The sequence below is a fragment of the Chiloscyllium plagiosum genome, chromosome 34 (genome assembly GCF_004010195.1).
Source record: "Chiloscyllium plagiosum isolate BGI_BamShark_2017 chromosome 34, ASM401019v2, whole genome shotgun sequence".
NCBI lineage: Eukaryota > Metazoa > Chordata > Chondrichthyes > Orectolobiformes > Hemiscylliidae > Chiloscyllium > Chiloscyllium plagiosum.
Genome location: NC_057743.1, coordinates 8,440,096 through 8,460,224, shown reverse-complemented (window position 1 = coordinate 8,460,224; position 20,129 = coordinate 8,440,096). Strand labels below are relative to the sequence as shown.

The following is a 20,129-nucleotide window of genomic DNA, read 5'->3' as shown; positions in this document are numbered from 1 at the left end:
GTATTTGACTGTAAGCCACATGATGTTTTATGTTTATTTGCTGAACCTTTTTGGATAAAACAAAAACTACTTTTGAATATTACTGAACTGTGAAAGCAGAACAAAGGTTGTACATTGTTGGCTTTGTGCAATGAGTGGAGCAGGTCAAAAGTACTATGGTAGTGGATGCTATTTAAAACTGTGTTTCTAGCACAGCATCTTGGATTGGTTTTTATCAGAGAATTTATTGCTGTGCTTTAGCTGGTCATGTCAGGAAAGTTCAAGTCAGATTTGCAAAGTAGCTGATATGGCTAGGTGCCAGGGTTTAAAAAATCCTCTAAATTGCATCATTGTGTGAAGGTGATCAGTTCTGTGCAAACACACATAAAAACTTTGTGTTTATGTGCAATTCCTATTGATACATCAATCACTGGTTGAGTTTCTTACAAATTGCAGAGAAGGCAGTTCTTGGTTTCACGTACCCTTGCATTCTTCTGAATTTGGAAATATAACACTCCGATATAGTGGTGGTTAGGACATGCACCTTAAGAAATAAACAAACTTTGGTAAGTAGTGAACGATCATGGAAGATCAGTGATGCCTTTAATAGTGAGGACTTTGACTTGGAAAGCGGACTGTTGGGAACCTGCTGATTGGGAGAGGAGGTTTTTCCATTTCCATTAGATCAGAGGAATATAGAAGCATCAGATCTCCTTTATTTATAATTTTGGGGCATGCTGCACATCAACTCTAGCAAGACTACTGTGTAACTGATCTCTCCTAGTTTAAGGGGGGCAATTGATGAGGCAAGATGACACTTGAAGAGAGAGGAAATTATTAGTGTGACAAGTGAGTAAATACATTATAAGTGCTTCGCTGAGAGGGAAAACAATGAGTTGCAGCTGTCATGGTGATTGGTCTTAAACACTTGCGTTGTAATGCCATTGTGTGGGATTTTTTTGGGGGGGTGGGGGAATATGATTGAGTGACAATTAAAGAATGTTTTACTTCATTTATGGTGAATCCAGCAAGTAGAAAATAAATGTTTAGAAGAATGAGTGACACAGATATGGATTTCTTAATTACCTATGATCCTTGATATCAACTTTCTTTCCCCTAAACCTGTTCTGCTGTTGGGGCAAGCTTATTCTGTGTTTTTTGTTCTGCCTTCCTGGATGTTTTGCCCCATTTTGTGGTGTTGCCCTGACTGATCCGGAGATGTAAATGCTTTGTTCGCACTGCTGGCTCTTTGTCCCAAAAATGAGTTTTTTTAAATAGTCTTAGGTTATGTTTTATGAATTACATTCAAGGCCTGTTGAATTCTCCTGCAATCCAAGATTGATTTCTGTGATGGACTGCACAAAATAATGCGACAAAAGAATGTACATTCCAGGATAGGGTGGCACGATGGCGCAGTGATTATCACTGCTGCTTCTCAGTGCCAGGGATCCAGGTTCAATTCCAGCCTTGGGCAACTGTCTGTGTGGTGTTTGCAGATTCTTCTTGTGTCCGCGTGTTTCCCCCTCCGGGTACTCTGGTTTGCTTCCACAGACCACAAATGTGCAGGCTATGTGGATTAGCTATTGACAATGCAGGGTGATAGGATAGGGGTCTAAGTCTGGGTGTGTTACTTTTCAGAGGATTGGTGCAGACTCGATGGGCTGAATGGCCTCTGTTCGCATTGTAGAGATTTGATGATTCATTCCTAAGTGGGTTATTCATTCATTATTTTTAAAAATTATTTTTGAAAATGCATATAAGGTAGGACAGTGGCATTTGAACTGTGAACTTTTGAGACCCTGTGAAGGGAGAGCAGGGCTGACCCAAAGACTGCGAGAGCAGTCCTGCCTACCTGCTCCAACTACCTGTTCAGTGATAGTCAATGCTGTCGGCAACCAGCTAGCCCAAACTCTCTTAATCCTACAAGCGGGGTCCACGGTTTTAATTAACAAAGACTTTTGCAACAGTACAACTTTTAATCTACACTGGCAAGACACAGACCAAACTAAATTAGCTTTGCATTCATCAGTTCAGATTTTATTGCTGTAATTTTACCTGCATTGTGTCCCTAACTATGAAACCACTCCAGATTTAGTGCTAATGCAACTGACATATATGCTACACTGACACAACCAGAAGGTTTTAATTTTGTATTTGAAGAAAAGATGTAACAATTGTAATCCATGAAAAAGTATATCAAAGAAAGAATGGAAGTAGTACTATAGGGCACTAGCTACAGCCAACTTTTCATTCTGTGACTGGGATAGTTTCTATTCCTATGTAATTACTAAGCCCTGGGTCCTGATTACAATACATGGCATTCTGTTTTTGCGCCTTTTTGCATTTGCATAGTGGGAATCTAACATGTTTGATTTTGTTGTCATCTTGATGTGAACTGACTTCTGAGCCTTGCATCTAGAGGACATTGCTAAAAATTGAATTGCTAGTGACAGCTTATAATTCAAAATACACCTTATTTTGTCCCTAAAGCATGGGGTGGATAAAGAGTGGAGCTGGAAAAAGTGCAGCTGATAACAAGTTCCAATCTGGAACGTTGACTCCCCATCTCCTCTGATGCTGTTTGACCTGCGCCTTTTCCATCTCCACTCTTGGTGTCCACTCTGATGTGCGGTTCTCACTATCTCTCAGTCACTGTAAAGCAGGTGAAATTTAGAAAATCCAAGTTTCCTTCCATCAAGGAACAAGACAATGAATTCTAATGTGCCTTTTCTTTTACCAGCACCATCCTATTACAGTCAACCTGTGTATTCGCCGTCTGCACCTCTGATAGTGCCTACACAACCGCCACCACCTCCAACAAAGAGGGAAAAGAAAACGGTATGACAAATCTGTGCGCTGTTTCCGTTTGGTTTGCTATAGATTGCCTAAATTTGTATAAATGAGTGGAATTGAGCTTTAATTTGTAATATGCCAGTGGGAGCAATCTTGACAAATTTTTAGGGAAATCGTTTACTATTTAGTTGTGTGCCTGCTTTTCTATGTGAAGATTTTAATAGTTCCATTGATCTAGGCTGTACTTATCAATTTGAAAGCATTTAGTTACTCTGTTGTCTCAAACTCTCATTTTGTCCAAGAAACAAGTCTGTCCTTTATAGAGTAGGAAAAGTGCTATCATGGCTTTGTGAATTTGTTGATATCTGCCCTCAAATTGGGAACATTTGAAAACTGTGGTCACCATTTTTGTATTGATAACAATATTTGTGAAGGAAAGGGGAAGAGCATTCTCTGCAGCTAAGTGATTTCAGGGAGCTATAGGATGTTGCATTGCTCTACATGGTGGAAGCTAGCTGCTATTTGTGCACCAAGATTACCAATACAAGTAGTCTTTCTGATGAGTGACCCTCTCAGCCTCCATTTTGGATACAGCTGATTTTCTTGAAATATTTCCACAGAGATGAAATCCTCCATATTTTTAGTGTGGCGCTTAATTACTATCCCAAAATAGGCATTCATGAAGACAGTGGTCCATTGGTACCGGAATTGTAAATCACCATACTTTGGCATCATGTTCCAGCAGATCACCTTCACATTATCAACAAGCTTTTGGACCGAACCTGGTTGTTATAGAATGGTGAGGAGTATACTAACAGCAACACCAAACATGCCAAAAAATAAGATGTGTTGTCTGAGGTTACAACATAGTGCTATCTGCATATGAAACATCGAAAGCAGTAGGATATCGTTAGTTTAGTAATTCCACAACAATGTATCTGAGTAAGCCATGTAACTTAAAGAAAAGTCTGTTAGTCCTGACAGTATCTTGATTATAATGCTGAAGACTTGTGGAACCAGACATTACTGTGTCTAGTTCTGATATTGACACCAACTTGACAATGTGAAAAATTAGCTCACTATTTCCTACCCATATTGATCAAGTTATGTACAACCTTCAGCCAAGTAAGTTTGCAGATGACACCAAAATTGGAGGTGCACTGGACATTGACGAAGGCTACCTCAGAGTAAAATGGGATCTTGATCATATGAGCCAATGGCTGAGGAGTTGCAGAAGGACTTTAATTTGCATTAATGGGAGGTGCTGCATTTTAGAAAAGCAAATCTTTGCAGGACTTATACATTTAATGGTAAGGACCTAGGAAGTGTTGCTAACAAAGACACCTTTGAGTGCAGGTTCATAGTTCTTTGTAAGTAGAGTTGCAGATAGATAGGATAGTGAAGAAGGTGTTTAGTATGCTTTCCTTTATCGAGTATAGTGGTTGGGAGGTCATGTCACAACTGTACAGGATCTTGGTTAGGCCACTTTTGGATTATTACATGCAATTCTAGTCCCCTTCCTATCAGAAAGATGTTGTGAAACTTGAAAGGATTCAGAAAAAATTCCCAAAGATGTTGCCAGGGTTGGAGGATTTGAGCCAAAGGGAAAGGCTGAATAGGCTGGGGCTGTTTTCCCTGGAGCATGAGAGGTTGAAGGGTGACCTGATAGAGGTTTATAAAATCATGGGGCATGGATAGGATGAATAGAGAAAGTATTTTCCCAGGGTTTTGGGAGTCCAGAACTAGAGGGCATAGGTTTAGGGTGAGCAGGGAAAGATATAGAAGAGACATAAGGGCAACTTTTTCACGCGGAAGGTTGAGAGTGTATGGAATGAGCTGCCAGTAGAAGTGGTGGAGGCTATTAAAATTGCAGCATTTAAAAGGCACCTGACTGGTACATGAATAGGAAGAGTTTAGAGGGATACGGGCCAAGTGCTGGCAAATGGGACTAGTATAGGTAAGGATATCCGGTCAGCATGGACAAATTGGATCAAAGGGTCTGTTTCTGTGCTGAATATCTATGACTTAAGGATCGGTGCTGGGTCCTCTACTTTTTGTCATTTACAAAAATGATTTGGATGTGAGCATAAGAGGTACAGTTAGTAAGTTTGCAGATGACGCCAAAATTGGAGGTGTAGTGGACAGCGAAGAAGGTTATGTCAGATTACGACAGGATCTTGATCAGATGGGCCAATGGGCTGAGAAGTGGCAGATAGAGTTTAATTCTGATAAAATGCAATTTTGGGAAAGCAAATCTTAGCAGGACTTATACACTTAATGGTAAGGTCCAAGGGAGTGTTGCTGAACAAAGAGACCTTGGAGTGCAGGTTCATAGCTCCTTGAAAGTGGAGTCGCAGGTAGATAGGATAGTGAGGAAGGCGTTTGGTATGCTTACTTTTATTGGTCAGAGTATTGAGTACAGGGGTTGGGAGGTCATGTTGCGGCTCTTGTTCCACCAGTAGACTTACCCCTGATCTCTTTGTGTTCTTCGGCCAAGCATCGATGCTTCAACTTAATGACAGAATGCGTGTAGCTGCCCTCAACAACAAGGTGGCATTCATCCACTTGAGCTCTGTGGGGCCCCAGCAATGAGGCCAGCAGGCATCAAAATGAAAAATTACACGTACAAGGCAGGAAGGTCGAAGTAGTTGCCAGCGGATATTCATTGCGCCCCTAGAATATTATCATGGGTCTTAAGAGCCACAAACCCGACCTGACTATTTTCAAAACTGATGGTCACGTCTCAGAAGAACATCAGGTGGTGCTATCCTCTGACTATTAGAAAGCATTGTTTCATTTGTAATTCTTGATTGTGAATATGACTGTATCAGCACACTGCATGATATTTGTGCCACAGTAGTGCCGGATCATGGCTGTTCCAAACAAATAAAAACTGAATCATTTCCCATAACCTTTCAGGTCCCACCATCAACATTTTTGGAGTTGTATTTTGAATAGAAGCTTAATTGGACCACTCGTGTCAGTCCATGGCTACAATCGCAAGAGAGATTCAAAACTCTTCTGACAAGTGGCTAACCACCTGACCACCTAATTCTTTTATTGATAAGCCCAATGGCGAGTAAGATACAATTTTCAGCAGATGAGTGCAGCTGGAACTGCACTTGAAGCTCAACACTAGTGATTAGATTAGATTCCTTACAGTGTGGAAACAGGCCCTTTGGCCCAACAAGTCGACACCGACCCTCTGGAGAGTAACCCACCCAGACCCATTCCCCATATTTACCACTGACTAATGCACCTAACTCTATGGACAATTTAGCATGGCCAAGTAACCTGACTTGCACATCTTTGGACTGTGGGAGCAAACTCCACACAGACAATCGCCCGAGTCTTGGATTGAACCTGGGACCCTGCCTGGTGCTGTGAGGCAGCAGTGCTAACCACTGAGCTACCATGCCGCCCCTAGTGCTCTTGATTGGTGGCCTATCCAATGTGCTTGGCATCCACCATCTTTAATACTGATACATTCTGACTGCAGTAGAAATTATCATAATAGATCACTAAGGTTAACTTAATTCCTGTTTTGGCACTCTTTAGACCTTTTGTTGCCAAAAAGGAGAACCAGTTTATGGGAATAGCATTACCTACAAATCATATTCTAATTCTCCTATACTTCCTGGCTTGGACTCCTTCCATTCCTACTGTTAAATTAATTGCCTGGAATTCCTTACCTATTACCATTCTAATAGCATCACAACTAAAAGAACAATAACAATTCAAGAAGGTTTACCACTTTCTCTTAGTAGGTATAGCAGGATAAAGTTGACCAAATGTCACCCATACCCTAAGAATTTTTTTTAAGAAGCTCTCACATAGAATAGGAATGCAGAAGGATTACAATAAATACACTTTGTCTTAAATCTTTTGGTTTTGGGAGTAGTATGGGTCCACTCAGGCTTTGGACATTAAAAACGTCAACGAAGCAGTTTTTTGGAATAGACCAAATTCTTGCCACCTTGATCATTTGACACCCTGCAAATATGCACATTGTTGCATTGAGATAGGTCTTCAGATTGTACAGCTTTGTGACCTTAATTCTAGAGTAAAATGAGCTACACTTTGATCAAGGTGTGAATCCTAGCTGCCTCCTGTTTATTTAATGTTGTATAATTGTTTAATGTTATGTCAAAGTTGTTTTGTTCCTGTTTTTCAAAGTTGAAAAGATATCACTGAGAGGGGGCCATGAACCTGTATTAATGTTCCAATAGCGTGCCAGAGTTTCACTTCCCATGATGGCGATATAGAGGGGAATAGCATGATTATGAATTTTGCTCAACATGTTTGAAATAATTTGAAATTGGTGTTCAAATTGAGCAAATCCTTTAGGCAATGAAGGTTTTTCTGGAGTAAAGGATTGTGGAATTTGCTGATGTCAGTCTGAAGTAAATTCTGGTCCAACGTTGAACTGTTCACTCTTGCTATCATTTCTTCACACGATATGAATGGATTGTACATGCGTGGAGATACAGAAGCTGCTACTCTGTGCAGAGGAACCTTGATTATCCGAATGAGATGGGCGGGCACTATTTTGTTTGGTTATTTAATTGAATGCCTTTCCTCTGAAACTCGGGAGTTTTCAGAAATTTCCTTCTTCCTTGCTCTGTCTGCCTTTCTTCCTCTCTCTGTCTCAGGATTTGCTTTTGAGTAGATACACACTTGTATGTAAGGGACCTGCAGCATTGCTGGGAAACCCCCCCACCCCCATGAGTTCAATGGGATTGTCACAGTGAGCACTTGCTCAGTCTGCTCCCCGTTCAGGAGACGAGGCAGTAGGACATCTGCCCCCTTGTAGAACTCCAAGAAAAGGGTGGGGAGAGATAGAAAGAGGGCGGGAGGTCAGTCATTGGAGATGGTGCCTAGGGCTCCAATCGATGCCTGGGACTGTTCTGGGCAGCATTTCAGTAAGCCGCGTTTGTTTTTAATGATCGTAAACAAAAGTTGCGATCGGTATTGAAACAGCTCTTTGAAGTAATGTTTCTATCAGGACCTCAAGATCTCCTTCAGATAATCCGGTATTCAGATAATCGAGGTTCTTCTGTACTTTCCTATCATTGAGAAGTCTTTGTGTCTTTTCACACTCACTTCAATGCCAGCTGCATTTTGGTTCTCAAAACAATACCAGATGATGTCAACACTTTGATTTGATTTGATTAGATTAGATTAGATTCCCTACAGTGTGGAAACAGATCGTTCGGCCCAACCAGTCCACACTGACCCTCCGAAGAGTAACCCACCCAGACCCATTTCCCTCTGACTAATGCACCTAACACTATGGGCAATTTGACATGGCCAATTCGCCTGACCTGCAAGGAAACCGGAGCACCCTGAGGAAACCCACGCAGACATTGGGAGAATGTGCAAACTCCACAGTCGCCCGAGGCTGGAATCGAACCTGGGACCCTGGTGTTGTGAGGCAGCAGTGCTAACCACTGAGCCACCATGCCGCCCCAAAGCTCAGATTAGATTCCCAATTTTCTTCCTGAAAATCAAATAAGTAGAATACATTCTGTACTCATGCTTATGTACAAGGACTAAAGTTATGGCCTGATCTTGTAGAAGTATGCAATGCTCTTGACTAATTCTGGCAAAAATCTCCCCTTCAAGTCAGAATGTCGGCCAAACTTCATTTTTTTTTGATTTGGAGCAACATGTTTAAAATGTTTTTGTGTTTGTTTGTTTGTTTTTGTGTGTACTCGTTCTTGCTCTTTTCTCTTTCCTCATACTCTCAAAGTCTTCCCAGCTTAATAAACAAATATACAACAAAGGCCACCTTCTTGAAAATAAGATGTACTAGGTGGTTGGGAACCTTGACCTTCACTTGCTTCAGGTCTACATTTATACAGAACAAAGTGTCTGATTTTATATGAATAGTAGAGCTAAACTAGCTCTACTAATGTGATCAGAATACCTGATTTTGATAAATGCTGTGTTAGATTTTAGTTGGCTTAAATTCAAGGAAGCCAGTCTCTCTGTTGTAGGGTCCATAAACTGCATCAGTTAGTTTGTTTCTTATTGTTTAATAGTGTGGTTTATTATCATTTGTATCCCAAGTGTGTTTCAATTGTGACTATAGTGTTGAAACTAGTACTGACAGCATATTTCAAATTCCTCATGCTGTGAACCTGAGAAGAAATTGGAGTTCTGCACTTGATTTAAGAAAGACTTTAAAATATTTTTAATAACAAAGCTCTTTGGTGTGCTCGCTTGCCATTAAAGCTGGAAAAACTAAATTTTGTATCTAATATTTATCAGTGGACAGGATCAAAGAAGTATCCCAGCGTCATTTAAAAAGATAAATATCAAAAAGAAAGTTGCTAATAATAATGATAGTGTTATACAGTTTAGTACTGTGTGGTTTCTTTTCTGCAGATTAGAATCCGTGATCCAAATCAGGGAGGCAAGGACGTCACTGAAGAAATATTGTCAGGTGGAGGTGGAAGCAGAAATCCTACACCGCCTGTAGTGAGACCAAGTTCCACGCCGACTCCACCTCAGGTATTTAGAAAATATTTAATTCTTTAACTTAGGTGAACAGCATTCAGCACAAACTAGCTGTTAGCTGAAAGTTGACAGTTGTATAGAATGGTTAGTTTTTCCTCTATTTTAGGTTCTTGTTACAGTTATCAGTAGGGACTTTACCGAGCTATGCACGATATTTAATGGCACAGTAAACATAAACAAATGAAATTTCATCTGGCTCAAGGCTTGGTAGAGCGAATTTAAGCCATATGTTAAAAGTGCTTCTTTCAAAACGTGGTTAACACCTGGGGCAAGTTGACAGGAAAAAGTGAGTATTATCAACGTTTTAAAGTCAAGACATTGACTTCGTTCCAACTCGTACATGTAGACCAGATATCCTGGATTAATCCATCCCTAATGTCATTGTGGGTCAACTCCTACAAGAGGTGGACTGCAGCAGTTCAAGAAGGCAGATCAGTGCCATCTTTTCAAGGGCAACTAGGGATGGGCAATAAATGCTGGCCAGCCAGGAACATCCACATCTCACAAATGAATAAATTAAACCAACAAGTTCCATTTGTCAGCAATTGGCCCATGTCCCCCTGAACTCTTTCTATTCATATACCCATCTAGATGTCTTTTAAATCTTGTATTTATACCAGTCTCTACCACTTCCTCTGCAGTTCATTCCGTGCATGCACCATGTTTAGTTTGATAAACAAGTAGGTGCTGTGATGGGACAGTGGAACGGTTACTTTTCTGGAAGAATGAAATTGTGTGCTAAAGTTTCATTTTCACCCCACCTCATCTTGTGATCATTTGCAACTTACCTAATGGATAACCTAAGTGAGAGCCATTAAAGAGTGTGAATCTAAACTCCTCAGAATAGAAATAACTCCTTTTTTTGGCTAAATGAGTCTCCAAGCTCATTTAGCCAAACGATATTTGAATGAACTGCTTCCCTGACCCACTCCCTCATCTCTACTTTTATTGCACTGGACTTGACTATTCCAAGGCATTCCTGGATTTCCTCCCAATTTCTACCCTCCGTAAATTGAGATCATCCAAGACTTTGTTGTTTTTGTCTTAATTCACACTCAGTCCCACTTGCTAATACTGTCTGTGCTCACAATGGATCCCAGTTAAGCATTGCTTAAAATGATCCTTTTTTGGACATCTGCTTAATATTTCCTAATGCGTATTTGTCAAATTTTGATTGGTAACATGTGAACACAGCAGTGAAGCACTCTACACTGTGTCATCTCTATCAGCAATGCTGCAGTTCTACCTGCCAGCCCTGCCCCAGTGCTTTTGTTTCCAAAGCAGTTGTTGCTGCACAGCAGTCACTCCAAGTTAAATCTCATCTCCCCCAAGACAGTCAGCCAAATACCAACCACCACATTACTGCTGAGCATCTAAACCAATGTGTGCTCTTCCTCACTGTTCAGGTCTGGTACTGACAGATTTACTGAAGGTGAATAAATGCAGCCTTTTATCATTTTGCTGGTTTCTGGAGATTTGAGATCAAACTAACAGCTGCAGACAGGAGCTGCTGAGGTGCCAGTTGATCTTGCTGACAGGAGAAACAATGTTGCCAAATCTTTGGTCCAAAAAGTTATGTGGCAAAATTTCCTGCACATTATCTAGCACCAGTCATGGGAGCATAATTTTCAGCAATTATGTGCATTGCCTGTTAACTAAGAGTGATAGTATCATGGTTATGCAATGGGGTAGTCATCCCAGAGGCGTAAATCAATGATCCGGAAGGGGCATCAGTTCAAATTCCACTGTAACAGCAGAGCCTTTTAAAATTGGTTGATTAAATAAATCTAAAATAAAAAGCTAATCTTAGTAACATAGACCACAAGACTATTAGATTGTCTTAAAAGTCCATCTAGTTAATTAGTTAGTCCTTTATTGAAGAAAGCATGATGGTTTGACGGAGTCTGAACTATAGTTGACTCCAAAACCATAGCAGTCTGATTGACTGCTACCTGCACTCTGAATCGGCCAAGCAATCCACTCAGTTCATAAAATTATGGAGAGAATAGATAAGGTTGGTATTGGTATCTTTCCCTTGGATGGTGTATTTCAAAATCAGAGGGCACAATTTTAAGGTGAGATGAGAGAGATTTAAAAAAGATGAGGGGCAATTTTTTTTTTACACAGAGGGTGGTTCACATGTGGAATGAACTTCCTGAGAAAGTGGTAGATGTGGGCACAATTACGTTTAAAAAACATTTGGGTAAGTGTTTAAATGGGATATGGGCCAGGAGCAGGCGGGTGGGGTTAAGGATTTTGTTTGGCATGGATTGTTTGGACTGAAGGGTTTGTTTCCATGGTGACCATCTTATGAAGGTCAATTAGTGATTAGTAATGTCTACCCCAAGATAGAAATCTTTTTTAAAAATTGAAATTCTACCTTTAATTTTTCAGTAGACATTATTTAGGGATTATATATTATATTATTATATATATTATATAGTACATTATTATTGTTAAGCTGAGAAAAAGAATATACAGACCAGAAAAGATGATTAGGGTGCATTTAGCAAAAACCAAACATTTGGCAACAGAGTCATAGAGAGGTACAGCACGGAAAGGGAAAAGATATAAAAGGAGCAACTTTTTCACGCAGAGGCTGGTATGTGTATGGAATGAGCTACCAGACGAAGTGGTGGAGGCTGGTACAATTGCAACATTTAAAAGGCATTTGAATGGGTATATGAATAGGAAGCGTTTGGAGGGATATGCGCCGGGTGCTGGTAGGTGGGACTAGATTGGGTTGGGATATCTGGTCGGCATGGATGGGTTGGAAATGGTAAGAGAAAAAATTGAGTGCTAAAGATTTCTGCTTATTTACTATTATATGAGCAAGACTTTTATTGTTTAACCACATTGGTTATTTTGTCTAATGAAGTAATTGTTCAAGTGAATTTTTAAAATGCATTTCCTGACGTTTGAGGCAATTTATTACATTCATTAGTAAATTCAATTTGGTACACCAGTGTGAAATAGTTCCCAAATCACTGCAGATCTTTTAATGCAAATCTGAGCATCAGTGTGCGTAAAACATTTGTTTTTATAGCAGATGCAATTTTAAAAGTTTGTCTTGTGATCAGAATTAGGAGATGTGATTTGCCATAGCACGCACCTAGTGAAAGAATTCTAAATATTTTTATTTTGCAGTGGATTAGTGTGAAATGATAAGAAATGCAATTATTGTTTAACTAGCTTCTGGTGTGTGCTATTTACAACTCTTTTAAAATCAAAATGAATATAAAACAATTGTATTCCCTTTGCAATTTTTGTAAATTATCCATAGATTTACATTCAGTAGAACTAGTAATATTGGATCTGTATGTTATGATTTCAAAAGCACCTGATGACTATACATTTCAGTTCACTTATGAATGTTGAACTTCATTTCAGCCAAATTTCATACACCATATTTGTTCTGTTTTGATCTGATGCAAACTCTGGTGCACTTCCAAGTGCAACTTAGCAGCCAAACATAACTTTGATCCAGTGTTAACTGTTCCACTGTTAATCTGATTCATGGTGGCCATGTGACGAGTAATCATGTCATATGGTCATCAGTTTCATCATTTCCCTTGTGCAGCAAAAAGAAATTGCGGGAAAAGATAAAAGTCTACAATGTAAACTCGTACTTAATTTTGTTCTGAATGAAATAGAATTACCACAGTTGAGTGTTATACATTATAATGATCACACAGTGTGTTATCGAGATTTTTTGAAGAATTCTGAAATGTATGCATGCACTTCTTGTTCAAAGTATTGTCTGCGTTTCATGTTGTACTGAACTTTTAATACATGTCTGTCTTCTAATGTGTATGATGTATCACGTTCCCTCTAAGTTAAAATTCTGATTATAAACAAAACTTCAAAACAAAATGAAGTATTTTGCAGGTGGATTTTAATGCCAGGTCCTGATTTTTGTTACCTGTAAGTAAGTTATGTAAAATGTTTTTACAATGTACTCAGTATTTAGGTTGCTGCCAAAACAACAATTAATACAATTTTTTTTTTAGTTATCTGTCTCACATGAAACTCTGCATTAGTTTGCCCATTTTTGCTGCTACATTTTGACCACAGACGATATGGTCATCAGTTGCATTCTTTGCTAGGTGCAACTTTTGTTTTGTCTTTCCCTGACGGAATCAAATGCTTCATCTAACACTCTTAAAGAACCAGAGTTACTTCTCAGAAGAGCATCCAAGCGATGTGAAACTGTTAAAATTTTGACTTGCTTGTTAGGAGTTTGGTCCTCTGCTCCTGGAGCAACAACCAGGTTGTTCTCAAGGTTCTTTGAACATATCGACATGACATGTTGGTGCTTCCTTTCTTATCAATTGATTCTGTTCACATTATTTGCTTTAAAAAAAACTTAGTTTTAGATCCAAGTATATACTTGGAGTATAGAGAATACTTAAAATGTCTCAAATAAAAGAATTTATGACCCACCTTTGATGCAAGAAAAGATGGAGAAGTCTAAAGTGGGTGTGTCTAAGTACAGCCACTCCAATTGAAAGTGAGGGCATTGGCCATGTGTAAATGTTTCATTCTTTGTCCCATGAAATGATGAGCTTACTAGTTCGTTCTTAGTTTCATAAACTTATTATTTCAGTCTTTGTTGTAGGGAAATGGCCAGTGAAAGTAATTGTCCCATTTTTACATATTCTGCCTCTTCTCTGCCACAATTTCCTATTGCGGTGGTTTGCCAGTTAATGGTAGTTATATTGGTGGAGACCTGTGAGCTGGTCCCCGAGTAACTTTTAAATCCGATTTGAGTCAGTCTGCAGTCAGCAGTGTTACTTTAATATCTTGAAAAGTGTATTGTAACTGAATAGTTGATTTGTTTACATTTCTTCGTTTGTCTACATTTAAATAAAGCTGTAGTATTTTCAGTTGTTGATTAATTAGATTGTTTAACCAATTTCAGCCAGTTCACAGCTATACATCAATAAATGTGGGCATTTTGAGACACAGGCATGAGTGTTTAGTGACCAAAGAGGTGGCTCTTGTCATTCACTGGTAGCGTTCCTACCTCTGGACCAGAGGTCTGGATTAAAGAAGTGTGTCATAACACGTCTGAACAGGTTGAGTAAAAAACATCTACAGTGAGCATATATCAGGCTCCTGTGATGCAGTAGTGGGGTCCCATCCCTGAGACAAGAGGTCCAGGTTCAAGTCTCACCTACTCCAAAGGTGCATCATAAATGTGACTGAACTGGTTGATTTTAAAGTGAAATCTTCAAGGCTGATGGAATTTACTTTATTAACAGCCAACCTATTTGTAATTAACATAGTTAACAGTTGTTAGGTGTGGCGTCTTTTTTAAAATATCTTGCAGAAATTTATTTTCCAATTTGCCTTATTTCTGCTATGACTTTGGACTTTCTGGAAGAGCTTCATGAAAGGGAGGGAAAGTGATAGCCTTTATTTTGTTGGGCAGCTGTTCATAATAAATCGAAAAAGACTCTTAGAGGGAACAGTGAGAGCGCATTAAGAGTTATGTCTGTTGTCTATCCTTGTTAATTGTAATCCTCTTTTCTTTTCCTTCTCAATCCTGCTTACTCCATCTCTTTATGTTTTGCATTTTCTTTTTGTTCTTGAATTTATTATCCTACAATGAAATTTCATGGTAAACTTTTGTTTGTTTTCCTGTCTGCGTGTTCCATGTGCTAGTTTTTGTGTCCACACCCTCATTATCCTCACCTCTTGTACCTCAAATCCCAGCAGCTACCCAGTCAGGTTGCAGAACATGGACCAGTTTTCGGAACTGCAGAAAATGCTCACGTTGCTCCAAGTGTGGATTTCAAGCAAGGTTTGTTCAGTAGTTATTTGGTGCGTATTGATTCAGAGTTTTGATGTTGGTGTTTGTGTGTTCATGCCTGGTGGGAAAATGAATGAAAAGAGTTCTTCATTTCATTTTGGAGACCATTTCAGTTGCATACAATCACTGTTTAAAAAAAAAATCCAAGTGATTATATTTTTCTTTTTTTGTTGGATATTTAGTGAATTATTCCAATTTTTTTAGCTGAATTTACATTCCAACTGGAAGAAGCTTTCAGTCTGCCAGACTTCTCAGGATCTAGTTATGATGCGTGACGTGCATGTATATTTCTCAGCAGTATATTTATATGTTTACGCAGCAGCTTATTTGTTTCTGTTTAGTCCTTTGTAATAGTTAGTTATACCTGTGAGGCAGAGTTAATATCCAAGGAGAAAGTGAGGAGTGCAGATGCTGGAGATCAGAGCTGAAAATGTGTTGCTGAAAAAGCGCAGCAGGTCAGGCAGCATCCAAGGAGCAGGAGAATTGACGTTTTGGGCATGAACCCTTCTTCAGGAATGAGGAAAGTGTACCAAGCAGGCTAAGATAAAAGGTAGGGAGGAGGGACTTGAAGGAGGGGCGTTGGAACTGCGATAGGTGGAAGGAGGTTAAGCTGAGGGTGATAGGCCGGAATGGGGGTGAGGGGCGGAGAGGTCAGGAAGAAGATTGCAGGTTAGGAAGGTGGTGCTGAGTTCGAACGTTGGGACTGAGACAAAGTGGGGGGAGGGGAAATGAGGAAACTGGAGAAGTCCTGAGTTCATCCCTTGTGGTTGGAGGGTTCCTAGGTGGAAGATGAGGCGCTCTTCCTCCAGCTGTCGTGTTGCTATGCTATGGCGATGGTCTGGCCTTGGATGCTGCCTGACCTGCTGTACTTTTCCAGTAACACATTTTCAGAGTTAATATCAACACAATTAATAGAAATATTTAGATTAAGGAATGCCTGTCATTTCGGAGGAAAATCACTGGATAATTCTTAAATGCTCCAAGTCATTACTGCTAGAGAACTAACTTCACCTTCCATTCTGAGCATTATTATGGAAGGGAGTGCATTACAAACACTATATAGTCCAATTGTTTCACCGTAATTTGTGTAATGTCTGTTGGCTGGCTGCCTGTAGATCTCCTAAGAATGTGACAACTGTCTTATGGCCCATTTAACTTGCTGATTGATCGGAGTTTTGTAACTTTTCAAACACAATTATCCAGCAGTTAGTATTTTATGAAGTTATATTAAATCATAAAAGAAAATTACTTGTTGAACATTCTAGAGCTTACTCAGTCACCTTTGTAAGGATTGTGACAGAGCAAGATCTTGTATACAATGGAATGTGATTTAACATAAAATTACCTAATCGTTAAAATTGCACTACAGTATATAATTAATGTTTAAAGAAGCAGTGCCCCCAAATACTCAAACTAAGTGAGCTGTCCGTGTTTGCTGCTTAAATGGTAGTTGATTTTTTTCTAGGATCAGTGACTCTAGCTATGGCAGGCAATTTAATATTCTAGTAGCCTTACTTCAAAAACTGTCATCAAAATGTCATTTAATTCCCCTAAGTTTTCAGTTTGATGTAGAGATTGGAGAAATTTTATTTTGTCAGCTATTTCTATTCAAGGTTACGTTATTTGGTAATTGTGTCTATTTGAAATTCTGCCCTTTCCTCATATTATAGTAAGTTAGTTCATACTCCGTATTTCTCATCTCAAAATACAAAGGTAAATATTGGATAAGGGTGGGCTGAGTGGCATTCATATGATTAAATTGGCTTGAGTGAACTGTCTTGTATTTTGTTTATGGCTGCCTCCTGTTTGCTCTAGCTGTTTTGAATTTGTGATCCAATTCTAATGAATTTTTGTTTTTCTTTAGAAGTTCAATATTTACATTTCTTAATTTAGATTAATTCAGTGTAAAAATACATTGTCAGAATAACTTTAATAAAGCAACTCCTGACTTTAAAATAGTAAAGCATACTCAAAGTAGGACAGTGAAGGAGGTTATCTAAGATTACAAAGGGATCTAGATCAATTGGGCCAATGGTCTGAGGAGTGGCATATGGAATTTAATTTGGATAAATGTGAGGTATTGCATTTTGATAAAACGGACAAGAACAGGACTTATGCAGTTAATAGTAGCACTCTGGATATTGTTGTTGAACAGAGAGCTCGCGGTTCAAGTACATAGTTCTTTCAGAGTTGGGTTACAGATAGACCGGGTGGTTAAGAAGGCGTTGGCATACTTGACTTCATGACTCAGATATTTGAGTATAGGAATTAGGACATGTTGTGGTTTTACAGGATGTTGGTAGACCACTTTTGGACTACTGTGTTAGTTCTGGTCACCCTGCTACAGAAGGATATTATTAAATTCAGCAAAGGTTTACAACACTGTTCCTGGGGATGATGGGTTTGAGCTATAGGCTGGGGGCGTAAGTGTTATAGAGGTTTATAAAATCACGAGGGCCATAGAAAAGGTGAACGGCAAAGGGTTTTTTTGCTAGGGCAGAGGAGTTCAAAAGTAGAGGTCAATTTTTTTTTTAAGGTGAGAGGAGAAAGATTTAAAAGGCACCTGAGGGGCAACTTTTTCACAGAGGGTGGTTCGTATGTGGAATGAATTGCTAGATGGTAGATGCAGGTATATTTAAGAGACATTTGGACAGGTACATAAATAGGAAAGGCCAAGAGGGATGTGGGCCAAATGCAAGCAAGTGGGACTAGTTTAGTTTGGGAAACTAGGTTGACAAGGACGAGTTGGACCTGTTTCCATGCTCTATGACTCTGTGTGAAGGCAGAGATATCCTTGTGGAGGAGAGATGAACTGTATAGTACATTTTAGCTGCTTGTGTTAGTTTTTCTTTAGTGTTGTAGTACATACAAATAAATCCTTTGCATGAAGTGTGTTATTTAGGTTTCTTGGACAAACCTAATTCATGTCTCCCCCCCCCCCCCCATATCACATGTATAGTTGTAAAGGTCAAGTGAATAGATTGATTTTTTTAAAGTCATTATATCAAGTCTAAAGTTCCTTGGATGTTTGTTTTAGCTGCAATAATTATGACCCTGTATGACACTTTCTATAAAAGATCCAGTAATCTGCAGTCAAATAGAAAATAGCATTTCATTGAATTAAAAGTTCAGGCATGCTACATGCCATAAAATGTTTCTATTTATTTCAGTGGGGCGAACTGAAGCTGCTATAACAAAACTGAAAGCAGGTATGGAACAGTTTAAAAACATAATTTAGTATATCTTCTTTGCACCTTCACAAGTGTCTGTACTTCCAGGGCAAATATCTGTAATTGAGTGACTGTATAAAGAGCTTTGGCAGTTTTACTGCCTGTTCAACTTGAAACATTGGGAAGGTACCAAACCTAATGCTAAATGTTTTCCCTCACCATTTACTGTGCAGTGATACAGTTCGTGAAATCATTGATTAATTTTTAACTAATAATTGTGAACATTTGTTTCCATTGCCAAGTATTGAGGTAAGATGTTAATACTTTTGATGCATTGATCGGGGTATGAATTGTGTTTTGTGAGATGTTGTTGAATGAAGACTACTTCAAGTATGAACAGTGGAATTTACTTCGTACCTTATGAAGTGAATTTAGAGTGAGTTGTCAAATGTTTATTATCATGCTGCCCAAATGCCTAATTCGAACTTTTGACAGAGTTTGTACACTTGTCATTTGGTCCTTAAGTCTTTTCAAATTTAAAGCAATTGTGTAACATTTGATATTTTAGATTAAAGCATTCATCCAAACGAAATGGCAGTTTTATGCAATGGTATATGACTTGTTTTGGACTAACTACTGTCTGCAGTATAAATTTAAGACATTCTTGAAAAGACAGAAATAAACCCTGCATTGAGATCTGTGATGTGTTAGCTCGCTTTCACTGTGTGACTTGGGAGTGCTTCCCATATCCCATATGCAATATATCCTGTACACTCGGTCCCTTCCCCTCTCTGTCTCCATTAGATCCATCTTTCAACAACCATCCAAAGATTCTGCATTCCTCCAACTCTTGTACGATCACCACTCCCTTTGCTTCACTATTCACCACTGTGCTTTCAGCTGACAAGGCCTTAAGCACAAATTCCTTCACTAGTTGTCAAGACAGTAAACTCTAATTCCCTCCCTAATACACACAAGCCCTCCTGCTCTGAGGGTCCTTAAAACTAGCCTCTTTCAAGGTGGATGAATGTGTAATGTAATCTTTGGATTGCTACCTCTATCATTTTGTGAACTTTTCCCACAAGAGTTGCACTGTATAAATGCAATTTGCTAGATGTAAGGAAGTATGATGTACAGCAGTATTACTTTTATGAGAATAAAGGCTTGCTAGAATATTCTTTAGAACTACAGATTAGACAAATATATATTGTATAATTCAGGTCATTAAGAAGTCATTCACTTCTGTGAATGCCTAATCATTTTATGGTGACATCTAATTTTAAGTTGTGACCACAAGAATGACCTTTCATGCAGTTAGCTATTTCTCATGTACAAGATTATAGAAAGTTAACATTTTTTTTTTGTTCATGCGGGATGTGTGTCGTTGGCTAAGCCAGAATTCATTGCTCATTCCTAAATTCCCTCTAGAAAAGTGATAATGAGCTGCCTATTTGAATCACTATAGTTCTTAAGGTTTAATATTGCATTCAAAAGTATCCAGAACTCTAGTTACTGAAGTGTGCCAATTTATTCAATCCTCAACTTCCAGTGGAGCTGAATTTGTGAAAGAGATATAATATGCAAGGCACATTAATGTGTGTTGCAGTATGCAAATATTGACTATTTTTAATTGCTACATCCTAAAATTCCTCAAGGAATGTGCGAACCTCGGGTTGCAAAGTGTGCCTCATGTTTTGGGTAGCATCTGTAATTTAAAGCTGCAATGCTTTATCAATCCTAGACAAAACAATGTAATGAATTAATGCTTTATTCTGCTTTGGCCAGAACGTTTAGAAATGCTTTGGGATATTGAGTACAGTAAAAGCAAGGCTTAAAATTCATTATAGCCA

General features: G+C 38.9%; 1 protein-coding gene across 11 annotated transcripts in view; it reads left to right on the top strand.

The window, feature by feature from the left end:
* Positions 1-20,129, top strand: part of LOC122540194 (eukaryotic translation initiation factor 4 gamma 3-like) — a 140,741-nt gene that overhangs the window by 8,818 nt on the left and 111,794 nt on the right. For 4 of the 11 annotated variants that reach the window (XM_043675553.1, XM_043675557.1, XM_043675552.1 and 1 more), the window contains 4 exons: positions 2,720-2,817; positions 9,163-9,288; positions 14,962-15,100; positions 18,280-18,318. In XM_043675553.1, coding sequence (XP_043531488.1) covers positions 2,720-2,817; positions 9,163-9,288; positions 14,962-15,100; positions 18,280-18,318 — 402 coding nt within the window. The remainder of the gene's footprint in view (positions 1-2,719; positions 2,818-9,162; positions 9,289-14,961; positions 15,101-18,279; positions 18,319-20,129) is intronic. The other 7 variants (XM_043675560.1, XM_043675563.1, XM_043675558.1 and 4 more) reach the window with 5 other exon arrangements.